The 13033-nt window shown below is 37.9% G+C and overlaps 3 protein-coding genes across 3 annotated transcripts; 1 reads left to right on the top strand and 2 right to left on the bottom strand.

Moving 5' to 3' along the window:
* Window positions 1-2768: 2768 nt before the first annotated feature.
* Window positions 2769-3801, bottom strand: LOC115447389 (defense protein 3). The gene is given in 3 exon segments (XM_037447285.1): window positions 2769-3111; window positions 3196-3397; window positions 3481-3801. Coding segments are annotated over 3 exon segments (681 nt in total). The 5' UTR covers window positions 3759-3801; the 3' UTR covers window positions 2769-2910.
* Window positions 3802-7158: 3357 nt separating this feature from the next.
* Window positions 7159-8193, top strand: LOC119193651 (defense protein 3-like). The gene is made up of 3 exons (XM_037447284.1): window positions 7159-7477; window positions 7561-7758; window positions 7847-8193. The coding sequence occupies exons 1-3, from the start codon at window positions 7200-7202 to the stop codon at window positions 8046-8048; spliced, it is 678 nt and encodes a 225-aa protein (XP_037303181.1). The 5' UTR covers window positions 7159-7199; the 3' UTR covers window positions 8049-8193.
* Window positions 8194-11198: 3005 nt separating this feature from the next.
* On the bottom strand, window positions 11199-12196 carry LOC115447385 (defense protein 3; the record flags this gene model as incomplete). Its single annotated transcript, XM_030174416.2, is given in 5 exon segments — window positions 11199-11545; window positions 11634-11831; window positions 11915-12095; window positions 12098-12139; window positions 12142-12196. Coding segments are annotated over 5 exon segments (678 nt in total), but the record flags the coding sequence as incomplete, so codon positions are not given.
* Window positions 12197-13033: the final 837 nt, after the last annotated feature.

Raw genomic sequence — 13033 nt, 5'->3', positions numbered from 1 at the left:
CTCCCTTTCTCAATACTCATTCCTTATTTTAAAGACTGGCAACCCATACAAGGGTCTTTTGGAATTAAGAATATTTAAGGGTGGTGATCATTTAACTTATAATAATATCAGGTGTTCACTTGAACTTTCTAATTAAACAATGTAATACTGCTCGTTGGTCGATTTTATAATTATTATATTTTGTGATACACTACTGTCAGATGTTATTTAATTATAATTAATACATACTTTCAGGAACATAATAAAATAACTTATTTTATTTGTGACACCATCTTCAAAATACTCAGCTATTTTTTTTAATGTAAGGTATTTTAACGTGACTTATCTTCCTGCGTGTATATAATGTATTAAAATCACATATTTTCTGATTTCAAATACACATCTATACTATTATATAAAGCTGAAGAGTTTGTTTGTTTGTTTGTTTGAACGCGCTAATCTCAGGAACTACCGGTCCAAACTAAAAAATTCTTTTTGCGTTGGATAGCCCTATGTTCGTGGAGTGCTATAGGCTATATATCATCACGCTTTACCCAATAGGAGCGGAGCAGTAATGCCTAATCTCAGGAACTGCCGGTCCGAACTGAAAAAATCTTTTTGCGTTGGATGGCCCTTTATTTGTGGAGTGCTATAGGCTATATATCATCACGCTATACCCAATAGGAGCGGAGCAGTAATGCCTAATGTCAGGAACTACCGGTCCGAACTGAAAAATTATTTTTGCGTTGGATAGTCCTTTGTTCGTGGAGTGCTATAGGCTATATATCATCACGCTATACCCAATAGGAGCAGAGCAGTAATGGCTAATCTCAGAAACTAGGAGTTTGAACTGAATAATTATTTTTGTGTTGGATAGCCCTTTGTTCCTGGAATGCTATAGGCTATATATATCATCACGCTATGCCCAATAGGAGCGGAGCAGTAATCGCTAATCTCAGGAACTACCGGTTCGAACTGAAAAAATATTTTTGTGTTGGATAGCCCTTTGTTCCTGGAGTGTTATAGGTTATATATCGTCACGCTATGACCAATAGGAGCGGAGTAGTAATGAAACATGATGCAAAAACGGGGACAATTTATTAGTTTTGAGAGCTTCTATTGCGTGCGCTGCGTAAACGGTTAAAGTTATGCAACAATAATGAATGACGGGATTGTTCCTCTTAAAAAGTTCTACAAATTTATATCATAAAACAAAGTCCCCCGCTGCATCGGTCTGCCCGAACGTGTTAAACTCAAAAACTACCCAACTTATTAGGATAAAATTTGGTATGGAGTCAGTTTGAGACCCTGGGAAGAACATAGGCTCTCGGGAAAATATATAGCGTGACTTTTATAACGGAAAACTTTAGCCCGAAAAACTTTATAACGCGGGCGGAGCCGCGGGCAAAAGCTAGTATATACATATGGGTGTTATTTTTTTTGATTCCATGTTTTTAGAGGTAAAATTCGTTTAAGTATGCGTTCCCGGCAAAGCTGCATGGGCAGAGGATTAATCTGATTCACTGCTCAGAATTTTCTACAACAATGTAACTGGTCTCATTCGACATGTGTAGTGCAATTTTGAGGAATTTTGAACTCTTTATTTATCCCCTCACCTCCCCCCGAGGTCATAAAGGCTGCAAAATCTTCGAAACGCGGGAGAAAACTAGAATATTAAAACCGCGATAAAATCCGAAAAATAGTTAATATTAGTGTCTTTATTTTACCTTAATAACTAGCAAGCTCCAATTTTCTCAGAACACAGGTTATAGCGAATATAATGACAATAATGAAGCCTAAAACTCGTGCAGAGCGCGATTGTTAGCCGTATTTAACTAGTTTCTATTTTGTGTAGTATGAAGCCGAATGTCCCAAAAGCATCGGCTCCTGTCATATCTATACGATTATATTATAAAGCTGAAGAGTTTGTTTGTTTAATTGAACGTGCTAATCTCAGAAATGACTGCTTCGTATTGAAAATTGGATAGTCCATTTATCGAGGAAGGCCATAGGCTATATAACATCACACTATGATCAACAGGAACGGAGCATCAATAGAAAATGTTCCAAATATAGAGAAAATTTATTCCTTTTATGAGTTTCCTTTGCTTGCACTACGTTAACTATTAAAATTACGCGACAATAATGTATGACGAAATAATTCCTCTTAAAATCTTCTAAAAATATATTATAAAGCAAAGTACCTGTCGCATCTGTCTACCAGTCTGAATGTGATAAACTCAAAAACTACCCAACGGATTTCGATGTAATTTGCTAAGGATATAGTTTGAGATCCTGGGAAGGACAGACTACTTTTTATCCCAGGAAAATATATAGCAAATCTTTGTCCCGGATAAATTTTCTAACACGGGCGGAGACGCAAGCAAAAGCTTGTTATATATACAACCCAGTGACGACATGAACTAGTCCCTCGCCTCATGATTAGTGTTTCATCTCCTTATCAAATGTATCAGTAACTTTATATTATAAAATATCGAATTAAGGCATTGCTGACCCTGAATAGTTGAAGTCAGTTCAAGATTAGCTTTATACTATTCTAGTGTACTAGTTTGAAGGCTGTTACTTATGGGTAATTTAATTTACTGGGAATTATGTGATTTATTAAATCTCGGTAAAATAAATCTTCTTGCCGTTCCTGCTGTCCTTGGGACAATGTGGAACATGTGATATTACTATAAAACTCGAGTCGGTATTAGGGTGTTAGGGAAGTAGATAGGTATTATAATGCAATAATTGCTAGTATAAGTCTTAATAATACAAAGTAATAATTTATACTTATTTATTTAAAAATATTTAAATATATTGGTATAAAATACTCAACATTAAAATTACAACTTTTTGTTTGCAAAAACGAAATATCACAGAAATGGTTTTATTTTTCTGTTTTTGAAACTCCGCCTTAATACTGAACTACCAAAACTTGCTAAATGAGAAGCCGATGTTGGGTGTCCAGTCGGACTTGAAGTTGGGCATCTCGAACTTCTTGTAGTCGGCGTTGAAGTCGAGCGAGGTGGTCTTGTCGCGGAACAGGTTCAGCTTGCCGCCCACGGAGTAGTCGTTGCGGTCGAAGAGAGGCGTGTGCGCAGCGCTCGCCGACGCGCCCACCTGTCCCTGAAACACGAGAGCACAACCACCGTCACTACTGCCACATGCTAGCAGAGGGCTGACGAACAACAACTAGAGACCAGCTCATACTCACTTGAACATGTAGTCGACGCCGCCGCCGAAGGTGTTGAAGTCGGGCGCGTGTGGAATATCCGGCATGGTCCTGGTGGCCAACGCCTTCACGTCTAGGTTGTGGTTGTCGTTATGGAACACGTTCAACTTGCCGGCTGCCGTCAGCTTGTCACCGAAGCTGGGTATATGTGTGTTTGTAAGAGTAGCGCCGTGTCCATTGCTGCAAGAGTAACCCACTATAAGTAACGTTCGGAAGAAGAACTACGAGAGAGTCAATGGTCGATGACGTAAAGCATTACTCACACGTTGTTGTACGCCAGGCCCGCTGTTGCGCTGCTCATCTTGAGGTTCTTGTCGAGGTCGAGGCCGCCGATGGCGCTGAAGACGTTCTTGTCGTCGCCTGCGAACGGCACCTTGAGGACCGCTCCGGAGGTGCCGTCCGAGTTGACGGTGACCGAGCCGTGTGTGTCACGCCTTACCCTTGATACCATCATCGGCACCAACACCACATCTTTGTCGATGTGTCGGCTCTCTGCGCCCACCAGCGCCAGCGCAACGAGGAAGAGGCACGACAGGGACATGGTGTATCGATCTCGGGTCACAACGATAAGTGATGCTGCTGTCGTCTGCGTCTCAGTTTATATACGTCGCAGCGCGCACGGTATTGATAAGGAGTGCAGCCCCTAGTCCGCGCCCGCGTGGGAAATCTCGGGAAATAACCGAGATGTTTAGAAATTATCCGTGAACCGATTTCATGCGGTCACTTTGCTCTTATTTTTATCGACGTTATATAAGGAAAATATTCCTTGTTTATCAAAAGGTTATGATCTCATACTACGAAAGGGTCTCTGTAATAAATTCGCAAATGTTTAATATACAGAAAGTATATTCCACTGAAGAACCAATATAAAAAAATGACATTATTTTGTCATTCATTTATCTGACCAGGTAACTTTTGTGCGGTTTTTTCTTACTGGACCATGGACCATATATATATGGGGACCACAGTACCTCGGTGATTCCTTCTAGCTAGATGCGTTGGAAGAGGCACTTGTACAGTCAGCAACAGAAGTCGTTGAACATAATTTGTTTCCAATATTTCCTAATCATTATCATTTACCATAAGTTGCTGATTAATTTAAAAACAAAACAACTTGTCATAAATGAACTACAAAAGTAGCTGAACGCTGTCAAACCATTAACTGCTAAACATTACTAGCGACAATTTTATGATCTGTAATATATACAAATGTGGCTGAAATTAGCAAATTCTTTGTTTTATATGCAAGCTTTTTTTCTATTCGTTAAATTGAACCCATCAAGCTTCAAGACACCAATATCGCGAAGCGCAAGCGCACCACGTTTTTACTATCAAAACATTGTCGAATAAATACAACAATCCAGGATGTTATTTAAATTGTTATTTTGTAACATACTAGCTTTGGCTCGCTACTCTGCCCGCGTGAAAAAGTTTTTCAAAGATAAAAGTCGTGCTTTATATTTACCCTGGATAGAAAGTAGCGTGTAGGGCTTAAGAGTAATGTAGCTTCCTATTAATGAAATATTTTCAAAATCAGTTAAGTAGTTCCTGAGTTTAGCGCATTCAAAGAAACAAACCCTTTAGGTTTATATAATAGTATATATTGAAGTTAATATCCAGAATTATAAATTTTTAAGTATGAACAAAACATCATAATATATTAGAAAGTAATATTATAACATTAAGAGAAATAGGTTAATTACATTTTAAACATCCTATTTTATAGAGCACTGGCCGGTTTAAAAAACAAATGTGTAAATTCAAAATTATTCTGACAGGAGATTCTCCTCGAAGGTTTCAACGTAAACGTCAGTTAATTTTTTATATTTTTAATGATGTACGAGCTTTTGCCCGCGGCTCCACCCGCGATATAAAGTTTTTCGGGCTAAAGTTTTCCCTTATAAAAGTCACGCTATATATTTTCCCGTAAGCCTATATTCTTCCCAGGGTCTCAAACTGTCCCCATACCAAATTTCATCTTAATACGTTGGGTAGTTTTTGAGTTTAACACGTTCAGGCAGACAGATGCAGCGGGGGACTTTGTTTTATTATATATTTATGTAGAACTTTTTAAGAGGAACAATCCCGTCATACATCATTGTTGCATAATTTTAACCGTTTAAGCAGCGCACGCAACAGAAGCTCTCAAAACTAATAAATTTTGCCCGTTTTGCAACATGTTTCATTACTGCTCCGCTCCTATTGGTCATAGCGTAATGATATATAGCCTATAGCACTCCACTAACAAAGGGTTATCCAACACAAAAATATTTTTGCAGTCTAATCCGGTAGTTCCTGAGATTAGCGCGGTCAAACAAACAAACAAACTTTTCAGCTTTATATAATGAGTATAGAAGTATAGATTCAATATTTAGATTCATCAACTAATGCATTGTCAAGTTATAAAATGTTTAGCGACTTTTGTAACATTGAAATGATAACCTCAATCTGTACTCGTCTTTGGTAAGTGATTTGTGGTCCGTTTCAATGTTCAGGTGTTTTGTAAATTAGTATTTGTTCATCGACTTTTGTTGCTGATCGTACATGCCACAAGCACAAAAATATCTGAACAAATTAAAAACTTCATAACGCTTCAACGCATTACCTTCGGTCAAATTATGGTTTCATCTATATTAAAACGAATCTCTATTTCCCTTGGTCGTCGCATCACGCGACAACGGATGGAACAATGCGCTAATTCTTATTTGTTGTGTTAATTAATCAAGTCAGGAGAAGGTTCTTATGATAGAAAAATTGAGGAAGTTGAGCGAGTTGAGTTGAGAAAATTTTGGGAAATTCAAGAAAACTTAACGACTATATTAATTTTATATGACTGTCAGTTGTTTGAAATAACTGTCAGTGATTAACAAAATGCGCGCTGCAAATTCATCGTTAAGATAGGACAATGTCTGTCAGATCAGCTAGTCTAAAATAAAGTAAACCTTATAAAGAATAATTTTGTTGAAGATGAAACGATTGTTGATATGGACATAAAAGTTTAGAGGTGATTTGAAGTTTAGAACTTATTCCACTACTTATGTGGCTGTACCTTATACTAAATATCGAATATAACACCCCTTTTTTGTGTTGGTGGTTATGAAACTCATTTGATAAATCCATGTAGTCTTGTAGACCTATCATTTGACCTCTCTGTCGCTACTGCTGTATTGCGTTTTAGATATTTATGTTGCTATATTTGCGTAATATTTTGCTTTGAACAGTAGCGTCGTTTATTTGTGAATAGATATAGATAATATTATTATATCATATTTCACTATGGACACTAGTAGGTACTTAGGCTAAATATGAAAAGTTTGAAGTTAGATATAGCGTTAATATCAGAAATTTAATTTGAAATACTTTTTACTTCTGATTTTTTTTACATTTATTTACACAGCATTTTCGATGGTTGTTAACCCTGCTGATATACACATAACACTTTTCAAGTCCAATTGATTATCAAGGAGGAGATTAAAATGATGTAATTGAAAAGTTATTGTGCTACAAATTTTGCGCAAAAGTCATACATATTATGTTATGGGAGATAAGGCAGGCAAAACAAAGTAGATATACGTGATAGCTTTACAAAAAAATTTAAACCATAAAATTGAAAGCATTTTGATCATTTTCTGGCTTTAACTTTTGACCCTTTTGTCTTATTCGCACGATAAAATAATAATCGGCCTGATAACTACCACAATCAATACAAATTTACATTAATAATTCATTCCGAGTATAAAATCCCATACATCAAACAAAAATAATAAATGATATCCCCATAACTTAAACAAGTAAATAATAATGTTATTGTAACCTCAGATCATTGCCAATTCCTACGTTGCGGTGGATTCTCGAGAATTCCCACGCCGGCACGTATAAGGGGCTGCACTTCTTATCAATACTACATGCGCTGCGACGTATATAAATTGAGACGCAGGCGAAAGCGACATCACTCATCGTCGTGACCCGAGATCGATACATCATGTCCCTGTCGTGTCTCTTCCTCGTTGCGCTGGCGCTGGTGGGCGCAGAGAGCAGATACATCGCCGACGATGTGGTGTTGGTACCGATGATGGTATCACGGGTAAGGCGCGACACACACGGCTCGGTCACCGTCAACTCGGACGGCACCTCCGGAGCGATCGTCAAAGTGCCGTTCGCAGGCAACGACAAGAACATCTTCAGTGCCATCGGTGGTCTCGACCTCGATAAGAACCTCAAAATGAGCAGCGCCACAGCCGGCCTGGCGTACGACAACGTGTGAGTAATGCTCTACATCATCGATCAATGACTCCCTCGCAATGCTTCTTCCGAACGTCACTTATAGTGAGTTACTCTTGCAGCAATGGACACGGCGCTACTCTTACAAAAACGCATATACCCAGCTTCGGTGACAAGCTGACGGCAGCCGGCAAGTTGAACGTGTTCCACAACGACAACCACAACCTGGACGTGAAGGCGTTGGCCACCAGGACCATGCCGGATATTCCACGCGCGCCCGACTTCAACACCTTCGGCGGCGGCGTCGACTACATGTTCAAGTGAGTATGAGCTGGTCTCTAGTTGTTGTTCGTCAGCTGACAGCCGGCGTGTGACAGTAGTAACGGTGGTTGTGCTCTCGTGTTTCAGGGACAAGGTGGGCGCGTCGGCGAGCGCTGCGCACACGCCTCTCTTCGACCGCAACGACTACTCCGTGGGCGGCAAGCTGAACCTGTTCCGCGACAAGACCACCTCGCTCGACTTCAACGCCGACTACAAGAAGTTCGAGATGCCCAACTTCAAGTCCGACTGGACACCCAACATCGGCTTCTCATTGACCAAGTTTTGGTAGTTCAGTATTAGGGTAGAGTTTTAACAACAGAAAGTGTAAAACCATTTTTGTGATATTTTTGTAAATAATTATGTATTTCATCTCAACTTTTGTAATTAGGTATAACTTTTGATAAATGTAAATAAATATTAATTACGTAATACTACACGATCTTTATTATTTTCTGTCCTTTCTACACTGACAGTCATTGTTCAAAAAGCTAAAATAGTCAATTCAATATAATTAAAATATTTTCTGACTGTTCGCTGTACAATCTAAAGTGTAATATAAGTATAGAACTCAATAATTTATTCATTCATTAATAAAATAAATATATGATAAAAAAAACAGTCTCCAACAAAGGTCATCAATTTAAAAATGCACTATCTATTTATTGGTTGCAGCTATCTTTTTTAGATACTGATTTAATGAAACTTGTACTAGTCTTATGACCGTTAGATATCTTCCCTCGTGTTCCCTGCGTCGTCGTAATATTTTTTTTTTTTTTTTTTTTATTAGGTTCACAAAACTGGTTGTACACGGTAAACAGAGTTCAAGACAAAAATATTACATTATGTTCATTAACAAAAGTGAACAACCTTCTTGAAGTGAACACAACATGCATTAAATCTAAATTTCGGCTTAAATTATATTAAATATCAAGAATATACTATAAACAGTTAGGGTAACAAAGTAACAGTGCGAAATAATACTGAAAAGGAAAGACTAGACAAAAGAAAAACAATGCAATAAACTTAATAAACATAACATTTTAGGAACTTCGAATACTTAAGTCTAACATTATAATATTTAAGTATTTATAATAACCATATTATACTAAATAACTGATTTTAGCTCATTTTTAAATGAGGAAACCGATGAACAGAATATATCTATCAAGTGACAATTCAAATTGTAAGAAGAGCACATTCTATATATTGGTGAATTGCGACTAAGGTTGGTCTGATACCGAGGGAGACTGAACGTTGTTCTGTAATGAAGGCGGCTGGAAGCACGCTGCACAAGAAAGTTTAATTTTTGCAGCAGAGTGGGACTATCAACGTTTCCAACTACAATTTTCTTTAGAAATACTATATCCGCTATCTTTCGTCTGAATTCGAGTGGAGTCATTTTAAAATGATTTAGTCTAGCTTCATAGGATTGTAGACTGCGACAAAGATTGCCAGCATACGAAACGTGGTAAAGAAATTGCTTTTGGAGTCTTTCAAGTCTATTGATATGCACTGCGTAACATGGATTCCAAACGGGACTACAATATTCTAAGAGGCTTCGGACGTAATTATTAAATAAAATTATAGGAACTACTGGATCTTTAAAAATGCGTTTGACGTGAAACAAAACCGCCTAATCGTGCTCCTTTTTTAACAATGTAATCGATATGTTCGCGAAAGTTTAATTTAGTATCAATTATAACACCAAGGTCACGCATGCTGGAGACCTCTTCAAGCAAATTGCCATCAATATTATAAGTGGCCGGCAATGGGTTTCTCTTTCTTGAGAATTTCATATGATGGCATTTACTGGTATTAAGTACCATCTTATTTTTTAAACACCAGCTATTAAGTTTATTTATGTCATTCTGTAAACCCGAGATATCTTCGATAGAACGAATTGTCCTGTACAATTTTAAATCATCCGCAAACATTTGGAAGTTGGATGTAAGGCAAGAGCACAAATCATTAATAAATACTTACTATTAACGCTTCTATATCGCATGGTTGGAAAGAAGGCACGTTTAATGAATTACCCACTGCATGCAGTTAGTGTAAATGGGTCGCCACCCTTCGGCATGCGTGTAGGCAGGTTACATCACTGACCAGCAAGTTTAGTGCGGGTCCCATACGTAATAAGGAGTAATGCCTGGTAAAATAGATCATATTATAGCAACTATTACTTAGTGGAAAAAACTCCATATTGAACATCACGTGGTTTGCGGGTGTATATTCTCTAAAATATGTCAGCATATTTTGGCCTGTTGTTTACATAAAACTTACTATATCTAGTTACCTTTGTATAAGAAAAAACACTTTTTCTCAACCCTAATGTAAGCCGTTTTCTTGAATGCAATGTTCCCCAGATCAATAACTTATAAGCAGACTGCAAATAATGACAAAATAAAATAACATGATAAGCTAAAAAATCCTTTATTTAGAAAAAAACTGCAAACTTCAGATTATATTAATTTTGTATGGATAGAATATTTATGCGATAGTTAGATGTAGTATCTTTATTCTTTGTGAGGACTTGATGAGCCTGAAATGACGTATTAAGTCCCATACATAACATTAAGCAATTAAGTAGAAATTAGAAAAACGATTTAAGATTTATATGAGATTACTTCTATTTTGAATAAATATGTAAAATTTTTCCGACTCTGTGATCATACTACAAAATGATCAAAGATACCGAAAACTAAAACCATGGTTTTCGGTAAATATATGCGTTATTAATGGATGATTTTATGCACAAAGATGAAACAAAAATGGAGTCGAATGTGTGTTTTCATTTAGTAACGCACTGTCACAATTACCTTGTATAAACTAATATATAAAGCTGAAGTGTTTATTTGATGAACGTGCTAATCTCAGGAGGTGCAAAATCAATGTTTTTATTTTTTTACTAATAGGAAGTCACATTACTCCTAAGTGCTAAAGACTACTTCTTATCCCGGGAAAATATTTATCCCTAAAAACTTTTCACGCGGCTAAAACCATTTTGTTTGATCTTATACTACATCGCACTTTGTAATAGACAAAGAATTCAAAATACGGAAATAAATTTTAAAACACAAATTATGTAATCTTCTTGCCAATACGGTGTTTTTATGTTTATGGGTATACTAAAATAGATTATTTTGGAAGCCGGTGCCTAATTTAAATTATTATAAAAATAATCGATCTGTGAAATTAATTGAAAAATAAAACGGTTATTAATATTTAAAATATTGTTGTGAGAAAAAGTGTGGGCGTGAGTAGAATTAATTTTCATGATATGTAACTTCCTCTGCTGCCACAAGCCACCTTACAGTACTAATGCTAAACTTCTGAAGGTCAATAATTATAGGCTGCTACAACTGCCTCTAATCAGTGTCATTTTTATAAGCTCGACTTTTAAGGTAATCTATATTAAAGTAAAAATGAAAGTAAGTCATAATCAGGACAATATTATATCATTTATTTTTGTAATAAAATACCTTAATATAAATACTTGACATTCAAAACCTCCTATTTACAAACACGAAATATCACAGAAATGGTTTAAGTGTCTGTTGTTAAAACTCCGTCTTAATACTGAACTACCAAAACTTGCTGAATGAGAAGCCGATGTTGGGTGTCAGGTCGGACTTGAAGTTGGGCATCTCGAACTTCTTGTAGTCGGCGTTGAAGTCGAGCGAGGTGGTCTTGTCGCGGAACAGGTTCAGCTTGCCACCCACGGAGTAGTCGTTGCGGTCGAAGAGAGGCGTGTGCGCAGCGCTCGCCGACGCCGCCCACCTGTCCCTGCGATACAAGAACACAACCAACGTCACTACTGCCACATGCTAGCAGGGGGCTGACGAACAACAACTAGAGACCAGCTCATACTCACTTGAACATGTAGTCAACGCCGCCGCCGAAGGTGTTGAAGTCGGGCGCGTGTGGAATATCCGGCATGGTCCTGGTGGCCAACGCCTTCAAGTCCAGGTTGTGGTTGTCGTTGTGGAACACGTTCAGCTTGCCGGCCGCCGTCAGCTTGTCACCGAAGCTGGGTATATGCGTTTTTGTAAGAGTAGCGCCGTGACCATTGCTGCAAGAGTAACCCACTATAAGTAAAGTTCGGAAGAAGAACTACGAGGGAGTCAATGGTCGATGATGTAGAGCATTACTCACACGTTGTCGTACGCCAGGCCTGCTGTTGCGCTGCTCATTTTGAGGTTCTTGTCGAGGTCGAGGCCGCCGATGGCGCTGAAGACATTCTTGTTGTCGCCTGCGAACGGCACCTTGACGACCGCTCCGGAGGTGCCGTCCGAGTTGACGGTGACCGAGCCGTGTGTGTCGCGCCTTACCCTGATACCATCATCGGTACCAACACCACATCGTCGGCGATGTATCTACTTCTGCGCCCACCAGCGCCAGCGCAACGAGGGTCAGCAGAAGTGAATTTATAATATACTACTTTATAATTTAGGTTCCGGTGGCGTTTACAATATTAACATGCTATTGAGTATTTTATCAGAACTTTACTTATGTGTATAAAAGACGCTTAAATCCCAAAACCGTATCAATATCTAACAGAATTTATTCCAAACATTCCATAAAATATGTAGTATTTGTTCCATAAACTGAATGATACAAATCATTCAGTGAACGAACCTGATGTAAAATATCGTAAATCACGTCTATTTCACTAGTTCCACAGGTGGTATGGAATCAGTTGAAATGTTCTGATATTTTTTATTCCAACGTGTTGAACTAACTGTTACCGCTGATTGATAGACACTATTTAAATGAAGTAGAAAGGTTAGTATGTTGCAGTTTTAATCCCTTCTCCGGGATTGTAGATTCCCAAGTGGAGGGTGTTAATAGCTCCAGTAGAACGGAATCTAGATCATAAGTTCAATTTCTCCGGGACATTAATTGTCAGTCTGTCGCGTTCCGAGATCAGCCTGTGTATATCCAGTTCCAACAGGCCGGCATAATTGCGTCGACTGACGAGAGGTAATCATCTCACGTCAGTCGACATTCTGTTGATCCTCTCCACTTAACATTAGCTACAGTGGAGTCACTTTCAGATGTATAAAGAAAAATTTAATGGCAATTTTTTCAATAGAATTTTAATAATATGAAGCTAAAGAAAATCAAAGTATTATGGTGGACGAAAGTTCAAAGCTACTACATTTTATCAACATTCACAACTAGAGTTGGTATTAACATCTCTGTATGTTATCTAATATGATCCATCGAAATACCGCTGATTATGGCTTATGATTAATGTGAAACGAATTTATT

This window comes from Manduca sexta, unplaced genomic scaffold (genome assembly GCF_014839805.1).
Source record: "Manduca sexta isolate Smith_Timp_Sample1 unplaced genomic scaffold, JHU_Msex_v1.0 HiC_scaffold_849, whole genome shotgun sequence".
In the NCBI taxonomy this organism is placed as follows: Eukaryota; Metazoa; Arthropoda; class Insecta; order Lepidoptera; family Sphingidae; genus Manduca; species Manduca sexta.
Note: the sequence above shows the minus strand (reverse complement) of the source record. Positions and strands in the feature narration are given on the sequence as shown.

What these genes read in the sequence shown, in the direction of transcription:
- LOC119193651 (XM_037447284.1), top strand. Translation starts at nt 7,200, where the DNA reads ATGTCCCTGTCGTGTCTCTTCCTCGTTGCGCTGGCGCTGGTGGGCGCA. An exon ending in GGCCTGGCGTACGACAACGT is followed by an intron (nt 7,478 to 7,560) that starts GTGAGTAATGCT and finishes TTACTCTTGCAG; the next exon opens with CAATGGACACGGCGCTACTC. An exon ending in GGCGTCGACTACATGTTCAA is followed by an intron (nt 7,759 to 7,846) that starts GTGAGTATGAGC and finishes CTCGTGTTTCAG; the next exon opens with GGACAAGGTGGGCGCGTCGG.